The sequence below is a fragment of the Betta splendens genome, chromosome 4, assembly GCF_900634795.4.
Source record: "Betta splendens chromosome 4, fBetSpl5.4, whole genome shotgun sequence".
NCBI lineage: Eukaryota > Metazoa > Chordata > Actinopteri > Anabantiformes > Osphronemidae > Betta > Betta splendens.
The window spans coordinates 23,233,199-23,258,210 of NC_040884.2; the positions used below are offsets into that span (position 1 = coordinate 23,233,199).

General features: G+C 46.4%; 3 protein-coding genes across 13 annotated transcripts; 1 reads left to right on the plus strand and 2 right to left on the minus strand.

Annotated features, from left to right (window-relative positions):
* The first annotated feature begins 2,871 nt into the window (after positions 1-2,871).
* Positions 2,872-5,842, plus strand: LOC114853972 (sialic acid-binding Ig-like lectin 12). The gene is made up of 7 exons (XM_029147939.3): positions 2,872-3,763; positions 3,843-4,217; positions 4,389-4,688; positions 4,873-5,142; positions 5,206-5,293; positions 5,376-5,406; positions 5,684-5,842. The coding sequence occupies exons 1-7, from the start codon at positions 3,721-3,723 to the stop codon at positions 5,726-5,728; spliced, it is 1,152 nt and encodes a 383-aa protein (XP_029003772.1). The 5' UTR covers positions 2,872-3,720; the 3' UTR covers positions 5,729-5,842.
* Positions 5,843-7,727: 1,885 nt separating this feature from the next.
* LOC114853984 (NACHT, LRR and PYD domains-containing protein 12-like) lies at positions 7,728-13,509 on the minus strand. 6 transcript variants are annotated; one of them, XM_055507690.1, is made up of 12 exons: positions 13,237-13,509; positions 12,995-13,104; positions 12,725-12,844; positions 12,347-12,390; positions 10,456-12,244; positions 10,188-10,361; positions 9,933-10,106; positions 9,479-9,652; positions 8,951-9,124; positions 8,488-8,661; positions 8,080-8,253; positions 7,728-7,963 (listed from the first exon to the last, which is right to left on the minus strand). In XM_055507690.1, exons 1-12 carry the CDS (start codon positions 13,492-13,494, stop codon positions 7,957-7,959), a joined length of 3,372 nt encoding a protein of 1,123 aa, XP_055363665.1. In that variant the 5' UTR covers positions 13,495-13,509; the 3' UTR covers positions 7,728-7,956. The 6 variants fall into 6 exon arrangements, with proteins under 6 accessions (XP_055363665.1, XP_055363663.1, XP_055363664.1 ...); XM_055507688.1 differs by having other exon boundaries at positions 12,995-13,107; XM_055507689.1 differs by having other exon boundaries at positions 13,234-13,509.
* Positions 13,510-14,743: 1,234 nt separating this feature from the next.
* On the minus strand, positions 14,744-24,358 carry LOC114853947 (uncharacterized). Of its 6 annotated transcripts, XM_055507680.1 has the most exons (15): positions 24,171-24,256; positions 23,614-23,684; positions 23,238-23,470; positions 22,931-23,091; positions 21,207-22,774; positions 20,781-20,957; positions 20,192-20,365; positions 19,804-19,977; positions 19,163-19,392; positions 17,273-19,043; positions 16,974-17,150; positions 16,487-16,660; positions 16,094-16,267; positions 15,667-15,705; positions 14,744-15,443 (listed from the first exon to the last, which is right to left on the minus strand). In XM_055507680.1, coding segments are annotated over exons 2-15 (5,100 nt in total). In that variant the 5' UTR covers positions 23,661-23,684; positions 24,171-24,256; the 3' UTR covers positions 14,744-15,442. The 6 variants fall into 6 exon arrangements, with proteins under 6 accessions (XP_055363655.1, XP_029003710.1, XP_055363653.1 ...); XM_029147877.3 differs by having other exon boundaries at positions 21,207-23,091; positions 24,171-24,263; XM_055507678.1 differs by having other exon boundaries at positions 21,207-23,088; positions 24,171-24,262.
* Positions 24,359-25,012: the final 654 nt, after the last annotated feature.

Consider the following 25,012-nt stretch of genomic DNA (forward strand, 5'->3'; position numbering starts at 1 on the left):
TCCTGCTAGCAACTCGAACGCGGAGGATAATAAGGGAAGAGGGTAGGAGTCTCTTACCGTGATGTCATTGAGGCCCCGGTAATCAATGCAGGGCCGCAGGGAACCGTCCTTCTTCCCCACAAAGAAGAAACCTGCGCCTGCAGGAGAGGATGAGGGACGAATGATACCCGAGGCCAGCGCGGAGTCCAGATATTCCTTCATGGCCCGGGTTTCCTTGGGAGAAAGCTGATACAACCTCCCCTTGGGAGGCGTGGTCCCTGGGCGCAGGTTGATTGCGCAGTCATGCTTTCGGTGGGGCGGAAGGGAGGTCGCACGGACCTTGCTAAACACAGCGCGAAGGTCGTGGTAGCAATCGGGGACTCCCGTCAGATCGGCCTGCTCGATCTCCTCACCGATTGTCGCCGTCGCCCCTGCAGGTGCCTGTTGGGAGACTGCGGGCTGAAAGCAAGTGTTCATACAGTCTGAATCCCATCGGCTCACCTCCCCCTTGCGCCAATCCAGTGTGGGGTTGTGTAGCCTCAACCACGTGTGGCCCAGTACCACCGGGTGGTAGCACGACTCCACGACCAAAAACGTGATTTTCTCGGTGTGTGTGTCAGAAAAAGTCATTATTACCGGTTCAGTTCGATGCGTGACTCTCCAGAGCCGTCGTCCGTCCAGCGCGGCCGTTTCCACGGGAGACGCCAAGGGAATGGCCGCGATGCCCAGTCGCTCCACCAGTCCGGCGTCCATCAGACTGGCATCAGCTCCGGAGTCAATGAGGACCGCCTGCTGGACGGATCGGGTACTGGAGACTAGTGTTACCGTAGGCAATGACCGAGCGGAGGCGCTACCTAAAATTGTTCGGCTCACCGCTACCCTCCGTGCTAGCGATGAGCCATGTCTTTTAGTGGACAGCGCAGGGCAAGATGCCCGGCCTGACCGCAATACAAACACAGTCCATGGGAGCGTCGGCGTCGCTTCTCCTCCTCTGACAGCCGTGCGCGGCCGATCTGCATCGGTTCCTCTGGCTGCGGTCCCACTTCCGGGTTCCGAGGAACGGACTGACCGCCAGGCTCACGCTGCCCCCTCCTGGGGCTCGTGGTACGAAGTCGACGGTTCTCCCGCAGGCTTTCCTCTCGGTGGTGCTCCCGTTCGTTGCTCCCCAGCCTGCGGTCAATTTGTATCGCCAGGGCGATCAGAGCGTCCAAACTGCTGGGCAAATCCCTCGCTGCCAAGCAGTCCTTGACTCGCCGAGAGAGTCCGCGGATAAATACATCACCCAGTGCGGTGGCGTCCCAGCCTGCTTCTGCGGCTAGCGTGCGGAACTCGATTGCGTACTTCGCCGTCGGTCTGCCGCCCTGTCGAATATTAACCAGCCGCTGAGCCGCTTCGCGTCCCGGGGTGACTTCCTGGAAGATCTGTTTCAATGCGGTGGCGAAGGCGGCGAAGGTGCACACGCAGGAAGAGCCGTTTTGCCACTCCGCTGTCGCCCACGCTTCCGCGTCCCCCGTCAGGTGCGAAATAGCGTATGCCACCCGAGCGCGCTCCGAGGGAAACGCGGGTGAATGCAGTTCAAAATGAATCTCACACTGTGTGAGAAATGCTCGACAGTCTCCTGACTCACCAGAGAACCGTAGCGGGGCGCCTAGCCTGGCGTCTGGAGCGACGGCCATGGGAACCGCTGCTGCCAGGGGCGCTGCCGCGGCAGTGGCGCTCGGGGTCGGTCTCGTCTCTCCCGTCGAGCTCTGGGTCAGGCGATTCATTGCCTCAGTTAATCCTGCCATCGCCGTCTCCTGTCGCAAAACACACTCGGCCAATCTCTGGAGAGCGGCGTTGGTTTTCTCCTCCTGCTCTGCTGCGCGCTGCTCCTGAGCCATGAGCTGAGCACGGAGGTTCTCTGCACCGGCGGAGTCCATTTCTGGCCAGATTGTTCTGTCAGGCTTGGGCAGGTGTCGGACCCACATGCACGGCGCAGAAACACAGATGTGATTAAGTGCAGGTTTATTCGGTGAATCAGAGTCAGGCAGTCCAGGTCAAACACAGTACGTTCCAGTAGGCAATATACAAAGGAGCAGGCAATCTCAGAATCAAGGTCCAGGCAGGGTTCGGTACACGAGCAGACTTGGCGACAGTACAGACAAGGATCAGGCAAAAACTCACGGTCAGATTATCAGGCACAGGTCTTTCACAGGTTGCAGGATCAACAGGGTTCAGGCAAGAATCAAAGGTCGAGGCGGTCACGGTCAAAACACGAATGGCTACAATAGAATGCTGGAAAGAGTACATGAACTAACAATCTGGCGACTGGTGTGGGTGAGAGGTGGAGGTTAAGTACAGGTGCTGATTACTAATTAGCAACAGGTGTGGATGATGAGAACCGGAGCGTGACAGGAAGTTAACAAAATAAAACAGGATGTGACACGTAACATGAATCATGACACATGACACTTTAACCCCTGATAAACTACATGGGTACCCTGAAAAATATATAAAATAATATATTAATATATCCATAATATTACACGTAGGTAACTTCATTCAAACTACAGGATTTGGTGTCTTATATCCACTCAAAACTCTCTTTCTGTGTGTGTGTGTGTGTGTGTGTGTGTGTGTGTGTGTGTGTGTGTGTGTGTGTGTGTGTGTGTGTGTGTGTGTGTGTGTGTGCTCTGAAAAGACAAGCAGAAAAAAATGCAACATGACAACGTCTTTATTTCTGTGTATCCGTGTTCTCACATCCCGCATACTGAATCGTAACTGTGTTATTGAGTCCATGCAGCAGCTGCGCTGTGAGGTCCGTCCACTAGGGGCAGAACCGGGACCAGAGCGCTGGGCTGACTGACGCTAACGGCACAAGTTGTTGCACATTACAAGGAGAGCGTTGAGATTTGGATACAAGCAGACGATGAAAACTCTTCTGGTGCCATTTTATTAACAACAGGAAGTCACGCAGTAAACAGACGGGGCGTGATCTGACTGATCACTGATCTGCAGGTTCAGCCCGCTTCACCAAGAATGTTGTAATGGAAAAATTGTTTCTTCTTTATTCTATGCAGTTATTATATGATTTATGACTTATGTTCTGCAATTAATATCTTATGTTTCGTCTTCCATCTGTTTTATGTACTTTATATGTCACCTACATTGTTCAATGCTTGTCTCTGCCTGATAGACTCTGGACTCTAGCTCCCAAACCCAAGGCCGGGGAGTTGTGTCTCTGTCTGTTGAGACTTGGCGCTCCTTCCTCTCTGATAGTCGGACGCTAGTGATGCAGATGTAAGAATGTAAACATCTCCACACACGGCGACAGGGATGAGATGGTGCATCAGTCTGATTGGGCTACACACACGTTCCACCGTAGTCAGACAGAGCGGTTAAAAGGCAGAAGCAACTTGAGGATCGTGGGCTCTCACACCTTCGTGGTGTGTGCACTGATCTCCCCAGCTGGTTTCTGGTTTGTTCATGTGCACGATCAACATCCATGTTTTTTGATTTGCTTTCCCCATTCTTTTTTTTCCCTTTAATTTTATGACGTTTTTCATGTTTCGGGGAAATTTCCACCACAATGTTCAACAGTGGTCTGTCTCTGCTTTTCAACATGCGCATGATAAAAAGTGCAGACAGAGAGTGACATGTGAGCTGCAGGTTCCGGTCTGATTATTCATTAAGGAAGTTGCATGAATACACTGTGAAATGAGACTAAATCATGTTTAGTTTGCGGGAAACGAGTCTGCGAACATGGGGGCGCTCACTGTGGCACTGAGCCTCCTCTGTGTTTCAGGTGAGATGTTGGTTCATTTCTTATGGGCGTGTCTCTAATTATTTAGCTGATTTTGTTAATCATGATTCTGTTTGTTCAGGAGCCTTTGGCTGTTTTCAGGACACAGGCCTCCTCATCACTGCACCGAAGACGATGGAAGCGCTGAGAGGATCCTGTCTGATGATCCCATGTAACTTTACCACCACTAAGGAGGAATTCATCAGCACCAGAACCACCTACGGAGTGTGGATTAAAAATGACAGCATTTGGCAAAACGCAAACAATGTGATCTACAACAGCAGTGGAACAGTAACAACCTACCCAATGAAAATCACTGGAAACCTGAGGCAGAGAAACTGCACCACTCTGTTCTCTGATCTGATCACAACATACACAGACACGTACTACTTCAGGATTGAGAACAGGCCAGTGAAGGCAACAGCTGTTTGTGATCCTCTGCGGATCAATGTCAGAGGTGAGACACATTTATTTGTATTGAACTCATATTTTTATGAGCCTTCCTCCAGGGAAACTAGATCCTAAATCAACAACAGTGACAAAATATGTCCTGAATGTGTCTACATCCAAAAAAAAACAACACAGCAGCTGTGATGTTTTATCTTTTCTATATGACGTGAGCCCACAGATGCTCCTGGAAGCCCCAGACTTAACATCTCAGGTGATCTGAGGGAGAATGTGTCTGTGACTATAACCTGCTCAGCTTCCACTCCCTGTCCACACCTCCCTCCTAAACTCACCTGGAATCTACAAGCAGAGCCTGACAACCACAGAGAGGGAAACACAGATGGAACCTTCACTACTAAGATCCAGGAGACCATCACTCTGTCAGACCAACATGATGGACTCACCATCAACTGTTCTGCCTCATATCCTGTGACTGAAGGCATCAAGACAGCACAGACTCAGCAGACTCTCAATGTTTCATGTAAGACTGATAAACTTGTTTTATTTAATAATTTGATAATGTTGTTACCTAAACCTTACATCCTGTGGTTACATCAGAGTCTGACCTTCCACAACGACCATGTTCAGCCTGTTGATGTTAGGAAACCACCCATTGGTGCCGTCAGCAGTGTTTGCTAATCCCTCCCTCCCGCCTTACGCTCCAGACTCTCCCACAGACACCTCGGTGCTGGTCAGTCCCGCTGACCCGCTGTCCGTCGGCAGCCCGGTCAACTTGACCTGCTGCTGCAGAGCAAACCCTCCTGCTCGCGTTTTCTGGCTGACGGTCAGCGAGGGCAGAGCCGAGCAGATCGGCGCTGACACACGGGTTCGTGGCTTCACAGCGAGTGACAGGGACAGAGACAGACTCTTCTACTGCGGATGCGCAAACCACCTGGGCCTCCAGCTCTCGGCCGGACGTCAGCTGATGGTCAAAGGTAACAGGGACGGGTAAAAGGCTTTAACTGTTTCAGAGCTGGAGGGTTTCCGTTGTGTTACAGGTCATGTGCTGGGCCCATTTACTGCTCCTCTCATATGTAAAATCCTGGGAATTGTGGTGCTGGTCAGTGCTGTGGTCACCTTACACTGGTGAGACTCACTTTAAGTCCACACAAGTACAAAGCGTCTGTCTGAGACCAGCCATCGTAAACCTCTCCTCTCTCTCTTCCAGCTGCTCTGGATTCTTCACCAAACCAGTCAAGGTGAGACACAGGATGAGAAGAGGCTCAGCACAGTCCACTTAAATGTGATCAGTCAGGAAACATTAGCACTCAAAGAGAAAGAGCATGCAGCTACTGAGCCCCATGAAATAAAGCAGGTCCAACCCCACTGCAGCTAAAAACTACCTACTGGCTGCTGGGCATTTATTTTCTCAGTCATTCCCTCACTTCCTCAGCTCGTCAGGCATTAACCATCGGGTTCCGGCCTCTTTGCTGAAGCAGCATCATCAGACTAACTTCCTCTATGTTACGTCCACAGAGCGCCACAGAAAATGACTACGTGGAGTCAGAGGTGCCACCATGAGCTACGAGACCAACAGCTATATGTGAACACTGTCTGCATCTGATTCTCTGGGGTTTTTTCAGCAGGGTTTTTGTAACAGAACACAGAATTAAACCATTTGAATCGTCTGACTAACGATGGACTGAGTCTGACTTTGTTGGGGTTGATGTCAATAAGTTCGCTAAGACATAGATACTTTATTCATCCCAGAGGGAAAATCACATCTTCCATAATGCACAATGAATAAAAAGACACCATAAATAAAAGACACAGATAACAATAAAAGTGTCATTAAACCCAATAACCATATATGTCATAGAGTGCACAGTACGACTGTCAGTGTTGCCGAAATGTCTGCTAAAGTTCAACCAAGTCCCACTGTGAAGGTGTATATGTGTTTCAGCGTTGATGGTTTGACACCCCCCAGTGGAGGTAAAGAGCCATGTGGCCTGGGGGAGGAAGGACCTTCTGAGTGTGTGTGACCGGAGCACTGATGCAGGCTGACAGAGCGCCTTCCTGACCAGCTCATCCTGGTTCATCAGGACTCCTACGTCTAGATGCTGCCAACCCAGCACACCCTCGCCCCAAGGTTTAATGAAGAAGTCAGAACGTGACGGCTGCTGATGGAGCCGCGTCACATCTGACCCACATTTGGTTCTGGCCTTAGTTGTAACGTGACCTGTACTGAACAGAGCAGCAGCCAGGGGGAGATGATTACAGGCTTTGTGGTAACAACTAGACAAGGTACGTCAGCGACATTACTGAAGAGTAGTGAGCGGACGCACAGTCGGGTCCAGCTACAACGACGTGTAAAGATAAGAACATAAGAGATGAGAAAGAGGGACTTCCTCTTTTACAGAAGCAGAACTAACATATATATGGAGTGGAGACGTCGTCACATCCAGCAGCTTCACTCACATCAACACGTCTCGGGCTTCAAACGGAAGCTCAAATAGCTTTTGGTTATTTTTGTATTTTATCAAGCATGAGTCATGGCTGCAGTCGTTGATAAGAAAAACTGTAAGATTCTGTGGAGCTCGCGCCCCCTGGGAGCCCCACACTTAACATCTCAGGTGATCTGAGGGAGAATGTGTCTGTGACTATAACCTGCTCAGCTTCCACTCCCTGTCCACACCTCCCTCCTAAACTCACCTGGAATCTACAAGCAGAGCCTGACAACCACAGAGAGGGAAACACAGATGGAACCTTCACTACTAAGATCCAGGAGACCATCACTCTGTCAGACAAACATGATGGACTCACCATCAACTGTTCTGCCTCATATCCTGTGACTGAAGGCATCAAGACAGCACAGACTCTGGTGACTCTCAATGTTTCATGTAAGACTGATAATAATAATGTTGTTACACATTGTCTACACATTTAATGCCACAGGTGGAGGAGTTTACTACTGCGTGGCCTCCAACGGCCTGGGGGCCCAGGGATCACCACGGCTTCGGCTGACTGTAGGAGGTAAACACTGACCTGACAGAAAGAGTTAAATGCACATTTTAGTTTCCATCAGTAAGGAAACGAGGGCTGAGTCTGCCTTCATCAAATGTTCTGCATACTGTGACAGATTCGTCTTCGTAGGTCTGAACATTCACATATATCATCTTAGTTCATCATTTATCTACGTGATCATAGTTGGAGGAATCATTGGGACCATTGTTCTCATCTCTGTACTGAGGCAGGGGAGATGAGCTTCAACTGTTATGATGAGGGCAGCCATGACACCTGGAGCATGTGAGCAGCAGCCTGCTGTTTCTGATAATGAGTTACAAAGAGCTAAAGGTCAGGATGAACTTCAGTCCATCAGCCACGTCGGAGAGCTTCCACCACACACATTCATAGAGGATTCATCCTAAAGGGGACGTTTACCTCCATCCAAACTTTACTATGAGTAATTTGAAGGTTTAAAATATCTGGTTGCTGCTGAATCAACCCTGAACAAGTCAGAAATGATTCAAAAATAGAATGATGGATCTGCTGTGTGGCGTGTCACTGATGAAAACATGAGACCAATGTGAGTTGTCCTTTAATGTAACCTCAAAAAAAAACAAAAAATGTTTGTACAGGTGAAGTTGAACATCAGCCTCGACAGGTACTCCACTACAGAGAGCCTGTGTTCAGCAGAGACGATGCTCTCAGATTCCTCCATCGGTGCTGGATGGAGCCCCCCAGGATCCTCTTCTCTCGCCTCACACAGCATCCTGTTCAGTCCCACTCAGTCTACTGATGCTCTGGCTTCACTTCCTGTAGACGTGAACACATCGACTCAGACACGTGACCACAACAAGCTTCTAGCTGACTGTTCACTGAGCTTTACAGGAAGCTGGATCTAGTGCTAACGGAGAGCAGCGTGGACTCACCTCAGAGTCTGCAGTCCACAGTCTGGACTCTTCACCAGATCAGACAGAAGCTTCACTCCAGGATCCGACAGTCTGTTCCCGCTCAGCACCAGAGCCCTCAGATGGTCAGGGTTTGACCTCACAGCTGACGCCAGTGCGGTACAGCTGATCCCTGACAGGCTGCAGTGACTCAGTCTGAGAAACACAACGCGTAACTTTAGAGATGAAACTGCTGGAACCAGCTGCTACTGATCACATGTTTGTTACTGTGGTTCTTCTTCCAATGAGGTCTGGCCCAAAGACACAGGTCATTATAAAAGTAGAATTCAGTCTGATCAACAGACTTTTCACATTTACCAACATGTCCCCAAACTCACTAACATGAATATGTTGCAGTCTATTGAAAAAAGTCAGTGTCGCATATCTGACCTCAGAGTCTCCAGTCGACAGTCTGGACTCTCCAGGAAACCACACAGCTGCTCCAATCCTGAATCCTGCAGGTTATTGTTGCTTAGGTTCAGTTCCGTCAGATGGGATGGGTTGGTCCTCAGAGCTGAGACCAGAGAACCACAGCTGGTCTCTGACAACCTGCAGTCCCATAGTCTAAAGAGGAAAGTCCAGTTGTTTGGTCTCATACCAGGTTTTCATATAAGCTGCTCTCATTGGCTTTTCACTAACAGACGTGTTTCTGAATCTAATCTGTCAATACCTGACAGATTTGGAAGGTGGAGGTGGGAGCAAGTGTGTACCTCAATGACAGACCTATTGCATCACACAGCAGCAGACCCTCTGAGGATGCTGTAGGTAATCTCTCCTAGCGTCAGTCTGAAATTCAACTTCACACTAAAGGGAAGGTTTGATGGAAGAGCTCAAATCTCCCGGATGAACTGACCTCAGAGTCTCCAGTCGACAGTCTGGACTCTTCAGGAAACCACACAGCTGCTCCACTACTGAATCCTGCAGCTTGTTCTCACTCAGGTTCAGTTCTGTCAGATGGGACGGGTTGGACCTCAGAGCTGAGACCAGAGAACCACAGCTGGACTCTGACAAGCTGCATGAACGCAGTCTGAAGAGATGGATGAAATTAGTACTTGAAAACATTTAATATGTTCAGAGCTGAAGGTTGTTTAGAATGAAAGTCAAAGTTAGAATTGTAATTAACATGTAAATAATCATGTTCCATTCCAGACAGTATGAAAAGACGAGTCAGACCGTATGAAATTCCTTGTTTGTTCTGTGCAAACTTGCCAAAAACAAAAACAGATTCTGATGCTGAAATTAAACACCTAAACTCGTGCTGTGTACAGATCAAGATGCTTGAATATGTTCATTTAACTGTAAAACCTTCTATTTAAGGAACCTCAGAGACTCTGATATGTGGAGTAAGGTTTATTGTAAGACGGGATAAAACATGTCCAACCTCAGAGTCTCCAGTCGACAGTCTGGACTCTTCAGGAAACCAAACAGCTGCTCCACTGCTGAATCCTGCAGCTGGTTGTCACTCAGGTCCAGTTCTTTCAGATGGGACGGGCTGGACCTCAGAGCTGAGGCCAGAGAACCACAGCTGGACTCTGACAAGCTGCAGGAACTCAGTCTGGCCAAGGAGGAAACAATGTGCTGATGTTCACTACAATGCTGAACATTGTCCCGTTCCCAGGCTGACAGCGTTTACCTGCGTTGCTCAGTACAGCCGTACTTTTATTCCTAACCCTCCAGAGAAACATGATTTAACTGAAATCCAACCAACATACATGTATTGTAACGCTGCTGAGTTTATTGTTCATTTACAATAGTTTCTGATATTCTGATAATTTATTGTGAACTTTAAACATTTAAATTCTCACATGTCACACAATGAAAATGTTGGGTCTGACCTCAAAGTCTCCAGTCGACAGTCTGGACTCTTCAGGAAACCACACAACTGCTCCACTGCTGAATCCTGCAGCTTGTTCTCACTCAGGTCCAGTTCTGTCAGATGGGATGGGTTGGTCCTCAGAGCTGAGACCAGAGAACTAGAGCTGGACTCTGACAAGCTGCACTGGCTCAGACTTAAAAACAGAATGATACAGTTGAAGTGAGCCTTTTGTCTAATCAATGGGCCTGTCCTCAAGGTGCTGACTGTTCTTTACCACAGAGCCTCCAGTCGACAGTGTGGACTCTTCAGTCCAGCTGTTATGAGCATCACTGACGGGTCCTGCAGTTTGTTTTGATTCAGGTTCAGTTCTCTTAGATGTGACGGGTTGGACTTCAGAGCTGAGGCCACAACCTCACAGTGAATCGTTGAGATCCGACACTCAGAAAGTCTGTGATCACAGGTACAGGACACAAACAGATGCAAGAGAGTGGCATCAGTAAAACACTACACACATGCGGGTTAAGGCTATCATCTGGACTCACTGAGCCTTCCTGCAGTTCCTCACAGCTGGGATCAGCCTCAGTCGTCCCTCCTCGGACGTTTTGTACTTCTTTAGGTCGACCTCATCCAGAACCTCCTCTGACATCTGCAGCATGTAGGCCAGAGCTGAGCAGTGGATCTCAGAGAGTCTCTTCTCTGATATGTCCCCTGACTTCAGGAAGTCTTGGATCTGCTGATGGACTGAGTGGTCGTTCATCTCCATCAGACAGTGGAAGATGTTGATGCTTCTGTCTGGAGAAATATTACCAGTGTTCATCTTTCTCAGGTTGTTGATGACTCTCTGAATGATTTCTGGGCTGGTCTTTGTCAGGTCCAACAGACCTTCAAAGACTCTCTGATTAGACTCCAAGCAGAAGCCATGAAGGAAGCGAGCAAACAGGTCCAGGTGGCCATTTTTACTTTCAAGAGATTTGTCCAGAATTCTTCTGAGGAAAACATCTAAGGACGGGTGCTTGTAGCTTTTTCTAGGGAAAAAGTCCAGAACCTCTGACGTCCTGTTGGTGAAGCAGTGGAAGATGTACACAGCAGCCAGAAACTCCTGAACACTCAGATGGACAAAGCAGTAGACAGTTTTCTGGAGAATCACACTCTCTACTTTAAAGATCTCAGTACAGACTCCTGAGTGAACCAAGGCCTCTGTGACGTCTAGACCACACTGCTCCAGGTCTTCTTGGTAGAACATGATGTTTCCTTTCTGCAGATGTTCCCACGCCAGCCTCCCCAGCTTCAGGAGAACTTCCCTGTCAGCCTCCGTCAGCTCCTGTGGACTGGTCTCATGTCCTTTGTGGTACTTGTTCCTCTTCCTCTTGGTCTGGACCAGCAGGAAGTGTGAGTACAGGTCCGTCAGGGTTCTGGGCAGCTCTCCTCTCTGCTCTGTAGTCAACATGTGCTCCAGAACCGTAGCAGTGATCCAGCAGAACACTGGGATCTGACACATGATGTGGAGGCTCCTGGACGTCTTGACGTGCGAGATGATTCTGCTGGACAGATCCTCGTGGCTGGATCTCCTCCTGAAGTACTCGTCCTTCTGGGCGTCGGTGAAGCCTCGTACTTCTGTGACCCTGTCCACACACGTAGGAGGGATCTGATGGGCCGCTGCGGGTCGGGAAGTGATCCAGACCAGAGCCGAGGGAAGCAGGTTCCCCTGGATGAGGTTGGTCAGCAGCACATTAACTGATGACTTGTGTGTGACGTCAGACACCAGCTCCCTGTGGCTGAAGTCCAGTGAGAGTTTGCTTTCATCCAGGCCGTCAAAGATGAACAGAAGCTTCAGGACAGCGAGCTGCTCTGCTGGGACCTTCTGGAGCGTTGGATGGAAAACATGGAGCAGCGTGAGAAGGCTGTGCTGCTGATCTCTGATCAGGTTCAGCTCCCTGAACGACAGCAGAACCACCAAACTGACGTCTGGGTTCTCCCGGCCCTCGGCCCAGTCCAGAGTGAACTTCTGCACAGAGAAGGTTTTTCCAACGCCAGCGACGCCGTTGGTCAGAACCAGTCTGATGGGTCCGTGTGGGTCAGAGATGGTTTTAAAGATGTCGTGGACCTTGATGGGAGCCTCATGGAGGGTCTTCCTCTTGGAAGCTGTCTCCAGCTGCCTCACCTCATGTTGTGTGTTCACCTCTTCACTCTGTCCCTCTGTGATGTAGAGCTCAGTGTAGATGCTGGTGAGGAGGACTCTGCTTTCTGTTTCACCTCCTTCAGTCACACGTTCACATCTGCTCCTCAGACTGAGCTTATGTTGATTTAAAGCCTCCTGCAGAGCAGCATCTGCTGAGAGAGGAGTAACAATATGGACTAGTAAAGGAAACTCTTACTAGGCTCTGAGCATACATACATAGTACATACATACATAATACATAGTACTATACTTACTATGATGGGTGCTGGTCTGAGGTCTGTATGAGGTGATGTACTGCCTGCAGAACCAGTGTCAGCTGTTACACATTGAAAACAGAAAACAGCTGCGTCTCCTCAAACACTCTGTTTTGTTCTGTCTTAGAACCCTTTAATCCAGTGATATAATCATGTTTGTTAACTTCAAGCCTACTTCAGGGGTGAGAAGGTTCTGTTTCTGGTCGGGTTAGTGCTGTGGCTGCCCTGCAAAGGATGAGACTCAGCTTTTAGACTCTGTCTTTAATTTAAGTTTTAATTAGCAGAGTTGTAAAACTGTGGCGGAAGCTGAAGAGAACATTTGGCATTTGTGCTACTGATCGGTCTCCTCTCAGGGTCACAGTGGAATGGTGTCCTTACTCAGTGTCTGAGGGTCCGGGCAGATCCCTGAAGTACGGAGGTGACTCTCTGGAGCGGTTGCTCTTTCTAGACACACAGCTGAAGCCTGGAGACCCTGGTCTCTGTCTGTGGCACTGACTTCTGCAAACACAAACATGTTCCGTATTATTGGATTTGTGGCTTTATCTATTTGTTCTGGTTTAACCAACGTGATGACTGGAAAGAAAAACTGTGTGTAGAGGATCCATTTAAAACTGCTAAAGACATGATTCAGTAGATAGTCGATCTGACCTTGTGTCTGGGCTTTTAGGTTCTTCACTGAAGAATGGAGGCGAGTCTTTGGACCAGTGGCTTTGAAGTTCTGCCAACTCTGCTCCGTCGTCCTCGTCCCAGTCCATCATCTTCTGGACGGAGTCAGTCACACAACACAAGCAGCAGTTAGAGACCAACTAGAACTACTAAACAAGCAGCATCGGGTGAAGATGGTTGTTCAGGCAGTAAGAGCGATGTGAGCGTTAGGCAGAACCTACAACCTCCATCGTCTGGGTCTGTGCGTGCAGACAGAACCTGGGACAGACAAGCAAGCTGTTCACGCAGCTCCGAGGAGGGCTGCACCACAGCCACCTCAAACTGATGTCAGACCGGTCACAGGTTCCACAGTCCACAGGCTTTACCACTGAAACAGTAGAGCTGGAAAACACATACCGGCCTCCAGCGTGCCGTCTGCCTGCTTTTTGTGCCCCAGCCTCCCACTTCCTGACTATCACATGGCAGCTGTTACAGCTTTTCATTGGACCAGACCCCACAGAGCTTCCTGGGCAACAACCGTTCTTCTGACACCAGAGAGACACAAACAAGGAGGACTGTAAGTATGAAAGCTGATGAGCGGCACCACCTGCTGTCCGGAGGAGGAATCCATGACCCAAAAAGGGACCACGTACTGTATCCGTCCGGACAGAGTTGTTGTGTCTGAGGTTATCAGACACAACAACTCTAATCAAGGTAAACGGGACACATTTAACATATCCAGTCAGGACTCAGTAGATGCAGCATTGGTCTGAGGACATCTGTGCACATAAGGACACATTGGACCGAGTCCAACGGATGACCATCATTTAGCTCTCAGCTCCATCCCTGAGGTTGGAGGGGTTCTCAGAGCTTTGAGTTCTGCATTTAGACTCCGTGATCACAGAGGCAGACGGTTTAATCTGTATATGATGATCTTCACAACCCTGTAACATAAAGCCTACCATCAAAAACTGCTAGAACAAGGTGAACTCAGTAAATCTGATTTCTATGTAATGGAACAAAGATGTTTCCGGGCATTAGTCCATGTTGGACTTTGGATAAATCACTGGACAAATGTGGTCATGGAATTACTTACCTAATTTCTCTGCAGTTCATTACAACCGGGTTCAGTTTTGTCATCCCAACTGGCCGTTCACCTCCATCATACAGAGGACGCTGGTACTCCCATCAAAGGTTGTTTGTTTCTCATCTCCTTCACTACTAATAACTGTCCTTACTAATTACTGTTACCTTGAACAGGAAAGGAATAGACAATGACTTTGTTTACCATTGATTCATTTATTAATGCTTACTCTTAACTCTACTTTCTGGGTTTGTTTTCAGAGTACGTTCCTTATACAGAACACCATCAAACAATCAGGTTTGACACAGACCACCTTCAACACATCCGCTGAGATTTGTGCTTATTCTCATGCTGTATTGGTTCATGTTTTAAATAAAGAGCATCCACCTCAGGTTCTTCAAAGCATGTTTAACTAATGAGGTGACTCCATTAACTAAATCTACTACTTCATTCAAACATAATTCACTTCTGTTCATCTGGTTTTGAAGCACTTGATGTTTCTAAAGTCCCCGTTCATACAGTTGCTCCCAAAACATTGAGGGTTTCTGTGACCTATTCAGGAATCAGCTCACCAGAGAGACTGATGTCAGACCAGCACAGGGGAGAAAAGAGTCTAAGAGTATGATTAATACAAAATGTTGATGTCTGGACAAAGTGAAAAAGCAAAATCACCTTAAATGCACACATTCATTTAGATAAGCACAAGTCTGACATTCTTCTTGTGACCGAGGAACTATTTGTATTTACATCAATCCCTAAATGACAATGCCATCAGCAGTGAGCGAGTCGGTGAAGATGTAGGAGGGACATGGAGCAGCTTTATTCATTCAGACCCTCACTAGCAGTTACTGAACTGCATCCTGTATAAAGAACATGAAGGAGATGGGTTAATATAGAACCACAATCTCACATTAGCCAGACGGGTGAGCTTCTCCAAAGATGAAGCTCTGCTCATTGTGTCCAAGCTTACAATGTACAGGAGATGTAGATGATGAAGAGCGTCTCCTGACTCTGTTAACAGGTGTAAATCCCATGAAAGAAACATTAAATGCACTTTGGAAAATTAACCAAAATGACAACTATAATAAATCTTCAATAGACTCAGAGGCTGTAGTGACAAACTGAGTTCAGATTGTGTGGTTCAGAGTCACAGAAGCTGAGGCTCCAACTCCTGGATCTGTTTCCATCATCTATCAACCTCTCATGTTGAAGTGATCTGTTCTCAACAGATGCGCATTCACTTCCTGCCTTTTGTTTCACCATTAGTGGGTTTCAATCTTGTACAACTTGAAGGTTTCAGGACAGAGGATCTGAAGCAGCCTGTAGATGGATATGAGCAGCTGGAGACGCCTTTACCAAAACATGGATCTGGAACATGGCAGAGACGGACGTGAACAGGCTTTGTAAACACATGCTGCTATACACAGCCTTAAAACCAATCAACTCAATGAAGACAACATTAACTACACATCACAATCTGCAACTTTCCTGCTCAAGTGGTCAAACATGGGCTAGGCTACCACCTAAAAATGTAACAATTCTTCCCTGGTCTGTGGAAACAAGCTGATTTTGAAAAGGTTTGTATACTCACCACGTTCCCATGGAAGCTTTAATCTCCCAGTTCTCAATCCTGAAGGGACAAACACACTGAGTGTTAGTCTTCAGGTTGAGTTTTTAGAGCTTTCTGCTCCAGAATGAACTGATTAGAAATGTGTGTGCGCACAGTGTTATAACTGATGGGTAGACAGTTACAGACATGGGTCAGACGCCTTCCTGCCGTTTAATCACTCAGATTTCTACAGATTTCGTCCTTATTTCGTCTCATAAATCACTATCTGAGAAAAGTTGAACCCATCAGCTCTATTGTGGCTGAACTATTTGATCTGTGCTGCGCAATAGGAGACACAGGTTTGTTCAGCTGGCTTTTAACTGGCCTGGATTTTTGTACATGAGAAAACAAAAGGTTAATGTCTGCAGTAAATGATAATTGGTCCCGAGCACAGCTCAGATGAACTCACCGCACAGTCTCCAGCTTAAACTTTGAATTCTCCACCAGACACGTGAGCTTGTTCACTCCCCCGTCCTCCAGGTCGTTTCCAACTAGGTTCAGTGTTCTCAGATAAAAGGGGTTGTGGTTCAGAGCAGAAGTCAGACCATCACAGCTCATGGACGTCAATGAGCAGTAATTTAGACTAAAAGAAGAAAAAAAATTTTAAGTTCCTTGGAAAACTTCAGTTTGAAATAACTACTAGAATAAAAATTAAAACACCATCAATAAAACAAATACAGAATGTTTATTACACACTAGATAGAACGATGACAATAATGACGTTCAGTATATTAGCATGATGTCTGTGGCTTGGAGTCACAGCTTACTAAACATAAAAGTACATAAATAATTGGTGCCTGACCTCAGAGTGTCCAGTCTACAGTCCTGACACGCAAGAAAGTCAAACAAGTCCTTTGCACCTGAATCACCCAGGTCATTGATACTCAGGTCAAGTTCCCTCAGGTGGAAGGGGTTGGACATGAGGGCGGCTGCCAGCAAAGCACAGCTAGTGCCTGGCAAACTGCAAGCCATCAGTCTAAAACAGAAAGCAAACAGACAGAGTTCATACAGAGCAGGAGTTCTTACACCACTACCAGGATAAAGACTCGTCAGAAATCTACAGAACCGTCCAGACGTGGCTTCCTCCTATGGGAGGCTTCACGTTTGCACTGCAGGGGTACGGTCACATTTTTAGTTGTTTAGTTTAAGTTGTGGTGATGACAAGACTGCAGCAGCGTGCACATATCAAACATTTCTGTGAACTTATGAATCAAACTTCCACTGAGAGAAAAATAAAGAACTTCAAAGACTTCAACTATAGTATAGTGAATTAGGAAAACACAACTGACCTCAGAATCTTCAGTCTACAGTTTAGACTCTTCAGTCCGGCAAAGAACAGCTTTACACTTGTGACCGTGTTCAGCTGACTGTGACTCAGGTCCAGTTCTCTCAAATGGGAGGGGTTGGAGTTCAGACAAGAAGCCAACACTTCACAATGAGGCTCTTTAAATTCACAGCCAGAGAGTCTGCCATGACAAATCACACAAGGTTTCTACTAAAGGACAACAAAATGACTCAAGAAAATTTTAAATGACCACAGACTGAGCAAATCGACACCAAAAGTAATATTTATTTTATCTCCACTAACCGAGCCGTTCTGCAGTTCCTTAGAGCTGGGATCAATCTCAAGTGTCCTTCTCTTGACGTGTTGTACCTCTCCAAATCCAATGTGTCTAGAATCTGCTCTGATGACAGCAGAACTTTGGCCAAAGCTGAACACTGGATTTCAGACAGTCTTTTCCCCGGGCCTGTCTTGCACCTCAGGAACTCCTGGACCTCATCATATACTGAACAATCATTCATCTCTAACAGACAATGCACAACATTGATGCATCGTTCAGGAGACACTGCATCCTTGTTCATCTCCTTCAGGTTGTTCTTAGTCTTTTGGTTAGTTTCCAGACTGTTCTTAGTTTGACAGAGGAGATCGCCTAATGGTGTCTGCTTCTCCAGAGAGAAGCCATGAAGAAACTGAACCATGAGGTCAAGGTGGCCATTTGTACTTTCAAGGGATTTATCCAGGACTCTACTTAGAAAGATGTCTAAAGAGTCTTGTTCAGAGTCACCATTTTCCCACACTGTCAGGAAAGAGTCCAGAACCCCTGACGTCCTGTTGATGTAGCAGTGGAATATGTACACAGCAGCCAGAAACTCCTGAACGCTCAGATGGACAAAGCAGTAGACAGTTTTCTGGAGGATCACACTCTCTACTTTAAAGATCTCAGTACAGACTCCTGAGTGAACCAAGGCCTCTGTGACGTCTAGACCACACTGCTCCAGGTCTTCTTGGTAGAACATGATGTTTCCTTTCTGCAGATATTCCCATGCCAGCCTCCCCAGCTTCAGGAGAACATCCCTGTCAGCCTCCGTCAGCTCCTGTGGACTGGTCTCATGTCCCTTGTGGTACTTGTTCCTCTTCTTCTGGGTCAGGACCAGCAGGAAGTGTGAGTACAGGTCCGTCAGGGTCTTGGGCAGCTCTCCTCTCTGCTCTGTAGTCAACATGTGCTCCAGAACCGTAGCAGTGATCCAGCAGAACACTGGGATCTGACACATGATGTGGAGGCTCCTGGACGTCTTGACGTGTGAGATGATTCTGCTGGACAGATCCTCTGTGGATCTCCTCCTGAAGTACTCGTCCTTCTGGGCGTCGGTGAAGCCTCGTACTTCTGTGACCCTGTCCACACACGTAGGAGGGATCTGATGGGCCGCTGCGGGTCGGGAAGTGATCCAGACCAGAGCCGAGGGAAGCAGGTTGCCCTGGATGAGGTTGGTCAGCAGCACATTAACTGATGACTTGTGTGTGACGTCAGACACCAGCTCACTGTGGCTGAAGTCCAGTGAGAGTCTGCTTTCATCCAGGCCGTCAAAGATGAACAGAAGCTTCAGGACAGCGAGCTGCTCTGCTGGGACCTTCTGGAGCGTTGGATGGAAAACATGGAGCAGCGTGAGAAGGCTGTGCTGCTCATCTCTGATCAGGTTCAGCTCCCTGAACGACAGCAGAACCAGCACAATGATATCTGGGTTTTTCCGACCCTCTGCCCAGTCCAGAGTGAACTTCTGCACTGAGAAGGTTTTTCCAATGCCAGCAACGCCCTTTGTTAGAACCACTCTAATGTGTATCTCATGCTCATTTAAACCTTTAAAGATGTCATGGACCTTGATTGGGATGCCATGGCGAGTCTTTTTTTTGTAAATGGTCTGAAGTTGCATCACTTCATGCTGAACATGAGTCTCTTCACTGTGACCAACTGTGACGTATGTGTCAGGGTAGATCCAGAACTGACTTTCTATGTCGCTACACCCATATCTCATCCTTAGACTGAGCTTATGTTCATCTGAAACCTCTTGCAATTGTCTATCTATAGAATGAAGGAAAAAAAATAATAATTACAGTTTACAGTTCAATTATCAACACAAGGATAAATCTATTAAACCAACAGGGCTTCTATTCAGTCCCAAGCAGATCGATCAGTCTTACTGTGTGTATTGCTGGCCTGGCTCTCTGTCACTTCTGCTGCTCTAGGTATTTCTCCACACTGGGGGCACGAGTGGTCTTTTGGTGCACAACACTGGTCCCAGTATGAGGTGACGCACTGTCTACAGAACCAGTGTCCGCAGCTGGTTGACATTGGATCATTCAGCACGTCGTGACACAAAGAGCAACAGGGAAGTCCTTCCTCTGCAGAAACAGGACTCCTCCTTCCATGTCTGTGCATGCAAATGCATTACATCAGTAATAGGAAAGTCCTACAGTGCTACCGTTTAAATTAAACTGCAGGCAGATGATGAACAACTGTATTACTGAATCACCAAAGTGAGATCCATTCACTCTGGAACTCAGTTAATCAGAAGGCCAAAAGCTTATAGGCTTTTAACACTGGTTTCATATTTCTTTAGATTCTTTGACAAAACCATTTCTGTACCATTCAGTTCAAATTCCTATTAAAATACTCTTTTAAATTATTCAAATGATGCTTTTCTGTCATACTTACATTTAAAGGACTTCTACCTTCTAGTGCTGCTTAGATTTCATTAATACAAACTAAAGGCCTGAACCACTGGAAGAAACTCTGATATCTTAAACTACTTATCTATCAAATGACGTCAGCATTTACTGACCTTAGAGTCTCCAGTCTAAAATGTGGATTCTTCACAAAGTCAGACAGAGCCCTGACAACCGAGTCCCATGGTTCATTTCCAGTGATGTCCAGCTCTTTCAGATGTGATGGGTTTGACTTCACAGCTAAAGCCAGATACATACAGCCAATCCTTGACAAACAGCAGTACCTCAGTCTAAAGAAAGTATAGGAAAGAGATTTAGTTAGAAAAAAAAAAAAGGTTTAGAAAACCTGAAACCCACCCCAACATTTAATATTACTAGAAGAAGCTGTAAAGTGATAGAATTAACCACCAGAGAGAGAAAAATACTATGGATTGCCTTGGAGAGAATCACCTCATCATTTCCATCACAGTACACTCAACACAGAAATAAATAATGATGTCCAACCTCAGGATCTCCAGTTGACAGTCAGGCTTTTCCAGGAAACCACACAAGGCTTTTACTCCCGAGTCCTGCAGGTTGTCGACACTCAGCTCCAGTTGTCTCAGATGGGAGGGGTTTGACTTCAAAGCAGAGACCAGTAAAGCACAGCCCATTCCTGACAAACTGCAGTGTCTCAGTCTGAATACATCAAATCCAAGCAAGATATGGTCACAGTCAATACATGGAACTCTCACTAATGAGGCTTTAATCAGTGAACTTTCCCTAGATATTGCATCCTTGACCATCATTCTGTTACTTCAAACTATTTGTAGTGATACAGTAGAAGCTCTGGGTTTTCTTCACTGAATATGAAACTACATGACATCAGCTCTGGTTGCAGACTCTTACCCACCAGATCAGAGGGCTGCTATCTGACACCATATGTACCAGATTTCAGTTCAATTCATTTCATCCAATCAAAACCAAAAACCTCAGGTTATCATTTTAGGACTCCTTTCTTGACAATTTAAATTTTTTTCAAAAAGTTTACAATTTTCTATATTTACAAAAATATCCCCTCAAACTAAACATAACCCTTAAGCTTGGAGCTAACCTCAACGTTGCCAGTCTACAGCTGGGATTCTCCAGTCCAGCAAAAAGCGTCTTCAACAACAAGACTCTGTTCAGCTGGCAGCAACTCAGGCTTAACTCTCTCAGGTGAAACGGGTACGACTGAAGAACAGAGGCCAGAACACCACAGTGATTCTCCTCAAGCTCACAGCCAGAAATTCTGTCAAGATATACATTTTACAGAAGTTATGAAAGAGGACAAATGTTCATTGTTACTATGCATTTAAACAGACCACTTGACTGAGTTAAACTCTGTGGATATGGCAAAAACCTCTTTAATAGCTATGCATTGCTGTTTGCAACACAAAAATTAATACTTACAATATTTCCCACTGGCAGAATTAAAAATGGCTGTCACTGTCTCTCATTATGTATGTAGAATGATTGATAATGATCACACTGGACTCACTGAGCTTTTCTGCAGTTCCTCACAGCTGGGATCAGCCTCTGTCGTCCCTCCTCTGATGTGTTGTACTTCTTTAGGTCAACCTCCTCCAGAACCTCCTCTGATATCTGCAGCATGTAGGCGAGAGCTGAGCAGTGGATCTCAGAGAGTCTCTTCTTCGATATGTCCCCTGACTTCAGGAAGTCTTGGATTTCCTGATCGACCGACTGGTCGTTCATCTCCATCAGACAGTGAAAGATGTTCATGCTCCGGTCAGGAGAAATATCAGCACTGGTCATAGCTTTGTGATTGCTGTCTCCATCAAAAGTAACCACATTGGTCATCATCTTCAGATTGTTTATAACTCTGTCTGTGATTTGAGGGATGTCCTCCAGCTGACCTATCAGACCCCCTAAAAGACTCTGGTTGGACTCCAGAGAGAGGCCATGAAGAAAGCGAATGAAGAGATCCAAGTGGCCATGTTTACTACTCAAGGATTTCCTCATGGCCTTCATTAGAAAAACATCAAAAGATGTATTACAGTCAAAATATTTTCCAAAATATCTAGCCATGTTCTTTAAAAACGCATTTGGTTGTGAATAAGTGTATTTCTGGACTTTCAGGAAATTCTTCTGGGCCGTCATCTTACTGTTGGCGTAGGAGTGGAAGATGTAGACGGCAGCAAGAAACTCCTGAATGCTCAGATGGACAAAGCAGTAGACAGGTTTGAAAATCATTAATTTGTCCTTTTTAAAGATATTTTTCCAAAGCCCAGGGCAATCCAAGGCCTCTTGCACGTTAATCCGTAATCGCTTAAGGTCTTCTTCATAAAATAGGATATGTCCTTTCTCCAGATGTTCCCACGCCAGCTTCCCCAGCTTCAGGAGAACTTCCCTGTCAGCCTCGGTCAGCTCCTGTGAACTCATCTCATGTTCCTTATTGTTCCTCTTCCTCCTGGTCTGGACCAGCAGGAAGTGTGAGTACAGGTCCGTCAGGGTCTTGGGAAGCTCCCCTGTCTGCTCTGTAGTCAACATGTGCTCCAGAACCGTAGCAGTGATCCAGCAGAACACTGGGATCTGACACATGATGTGGAGGCTCCTGGACGTCTTGACGTGTGAGATGATTCTACTGGATAGATCTTCGTGGCTGGACATCCTCCTGAAGTACTCGTCCTTCTGGGCGTCAGTGAAGCCTCGTACTTCTGTGACCCTGTCCACACATGTAGGAGGGATGTGAGTGGGTGCTGCAGGCCGGGAAGTGATCCAGACCAGAGCCGAGGGAAGCAGGTTGCCCTGGATGAGGTTGGTCAGCAATACTTCTACTGAAGCATTCTCTGTAACATCAGACACAACCTCACTGATGTTAAAGTCCAGTGAGAGTCTGCTTTCATCCAGGCCGTCAAAAATGAATAAAAGCTTACAGTCAGCAAGCTGCTCAGCTGTGACCATGTGCAATATTGGATGTAAATCATGGAGCAGAGTGAGAAGACTGTACTCGTCATCCAAGATGGCGTTCAGCTCCCTGAACGAGAGCAGAACCAACAGATCAACATCTTGGTTTTCTGAGCACCCTGCCCAGTCCAGAATGAACTTCTGCACAGAGAAGGTTTTTCCAACACCAGCGACACCAATGGTTAGAACGACTCTGACATAGGTCTGTTCGTTTGGTAATGATTTAAAGATTTCATGAACCTTAATTGCAGGGCTTTTGAGGCACTTTTTCTTACAAACTGTCTCAAGCTGCATTACCTCATGCTGGGTATTAACCTCTCCACTCTGACCCTCTATGATGTAGAGGTCAGGGTAGATCCTGATGAGGGCGGCTCCACTTTGTGTTTCATCACTTTCTTCAAATCTCTTCCTCAGACTGATCTTGTGTTCATTTAAAACCTCCAGTAGACTAACCTCTGCTAAAAGACAACAACACAGTGACATTAAACCTCTTATTTCAGTAACAAATTAAAAACACTAAAAGAACAAAATGGTTCTGAGAATGTGATATGTATAGCTACAACACAAATGTGACTTCATGGAAACACATTCCTACAGATCTTACGTTCTACGGTGCTGCTCTTAATGTCTGTCCTCAGTCCAGGTGTTGTGGATTTCTTTCCACACTGGGGACAGGAGTCACCAATTGACCCAGACTGGACCCAACATGACGTGATGCACTGTCTGCAGAACCAGTGTCCACATTTAATCAAGACCGGATCCTTCGGCACTTCATCACACAAGGTACAGCTGCTGGACGGCTGCATCGTCACTGAAGGTTGATCCCATTTCCTTTTTCTGTCAACATAACCACATTAACACTGTTTAATGGAAACATCCACGAGTTCACACTCCACAACTGAGCTGCCTGCCACCAAATGAAGACAAACACAGGATTGAAGGGAGATAAAGGCTCATTACTTAAACTGGACCAAACTTACTTTGTATTTGAAGATCCAGGCGGATTCCGTTTCGTTAAGTCACTCATTGTCAGTCAGTCTACGTCTTAAATCTGAAAAGAGACACGCAAACAAGCTATCACAAAAATTAATTGGCGCGACTACGGCTCAGGTCACTGGACTGTTGATAGCAGGTGGCAGACTTGCCCTCCTGCACTAAAAATGGCACAGTATGCAGAGCAGTATGTTGCGTTGAAAACCGTTTAAAGAAACGAAACTGGATGTAAATGTTGACTACTTAAAATTTTAGATAATAAACCAGACGCCAAATTCAAACCATCAACAATCCTTTCATTTATCGAGAAGCGATGTCAATTCCCGGCGCCGCATTTGTGTTGGTGGAATATAATAATAATAATAATAATCTACTAGGGGTTCTCTTAGGAACCCTAATGTTTAAAAGAGCACGTTATGGTTGTGTAAGCTGTGTTTGGCTAGCTGTTGTTAGCTGTGTTTGGCTAGCTGTTGTTAGCTGTGTTTGGTTAGCTGTTGTTAGCTGTGGTTGGCTAGCTGCAACTGTAAGGCATTAGAACATTTACCATGAGAAACACACGCGTCCACCTCACCGTAGCCTCCGTTTAAATATAACACAAACGAGCCGGCGACATCTTTACCTACTTTGTCACGTTTTGCTAAATGTTTAGACCCCAGCCAATCTTCACTGCGAGTGTCTTCTTCATGGGTTACTGGTGGCGGGGGGACCTGTGCGTCAGCGCCAACAACCGTCTGATCAGGAAATGCGTCTGTTCTTTCTGTTTAATAGTCTTCTTCTTCTTCTTCTTCTTCTTCTTCTTCTTCTTCTTCTTCTTCTTCTTCTTCTTCTTCTTCTTCTTCTTCTTCTTCTTCTCCCACTACATCCTATTAATGTTCCCACTTTCCTTTGTATGTTGTAGTATGCTCTTTCTTTACTTCTTCTATGCCATTCTTCCTGCTAAATTCTTTTTGTTCTTTCTTTCTAATTATACTATTCATTTCGCCTTTACTATACTTTATATACTTTACACCTCATGCACTCTTATGCCATCTCCTCCTTTTCTTCCTAGCAGACTCAGATTACCTCCTTGTTTCCTACGTCCTTTCTGTTCAGCATCTCCATTATATATTATCCTTATAACTATCTTAACCTAACTTAATTCCTTATATTTCCTATCCTTACAATTCCTATCGGCCCCCCCAACTACACCCCATACATATCTCAGTATGTTTAACACCTTTTTGCCCCCCCATGTCAAGTTCTTATCTATCCATAACCCTAGATACTTAAAACTATTTACCTGTTTTAAGGCCTACCCATATATCTTGAGAATGATCTGATTACCTCTTCTTTTTTTGGAAAAAGTCATGACTTTAAGTATCCCTACAGATAATCTAAATCCCTATT

Bases quoted from the DNA above. Each gene is read 5' to 3' on its own strand.
- LOC114853984 (XM_041070150.2), bottom strand. From the start codon at position 13,494: ATGAAAAGCTGTAACAGCTGCCATGTGATAGTCAGGAAGTGGGAGGCT. The intron at 12,391-12,724 runs GTAAGGACACCA...CTGGTTCTGCAG, and splicing joins CCCGGACCCTCAGACACTGA to GCAGTACATCACCTCATACA. The intron at 10,107-10,187 runs GTAAAGAACAGT...TCTGTTTTTAAG, and splicing joins TGTCGACTGGAGGCTCTGTG to TCTGAGCCAGTGCAGCTTGT.
- LOC114853972 (XM_029147939.3), top strand. From the start codon at position 3,721: ATGGGGGCGCTCACTGTGGCACTGAGCCTCCTCTGTGTTTCAG. The intron at 3,764-3,842 runs GTGAGATGTTGG...CTGTTTGTTCAG, and splicing joins GAGCCTCCTCTGTGTTTCAG to GAGCCTTTGGCTGTTTTCAG. The intron at 5,407-5,683 runs GTGAGACACAGG...TTACGTCCACAG, and splicing joins TCTTCACCAAACCAGTCAAG to AGCGCCACAGAAAATGACTA.
- LOC114853947 (XM_029147877.3), bottom strand. From the start codon at position 23,660: ATGAGTGACTTAACGAAACGGAATCCGCCTGGATCTTCAAATACAAA. The intron at 23,471-23,613 runs GTAAGTTTGGTC...TTATGTTGACAG, and splicing joins CCTGGATCTTCAAATACAAA to AAAAAGGAAATGGGATCAAC. The intron at 16,268-16,486 runs GTCAGGCACCAA...TTCTTCTTTTAG, and splicing joins TGTAGACTGGACACTCTGAG to TCTAAATTACTGCTCATTGA.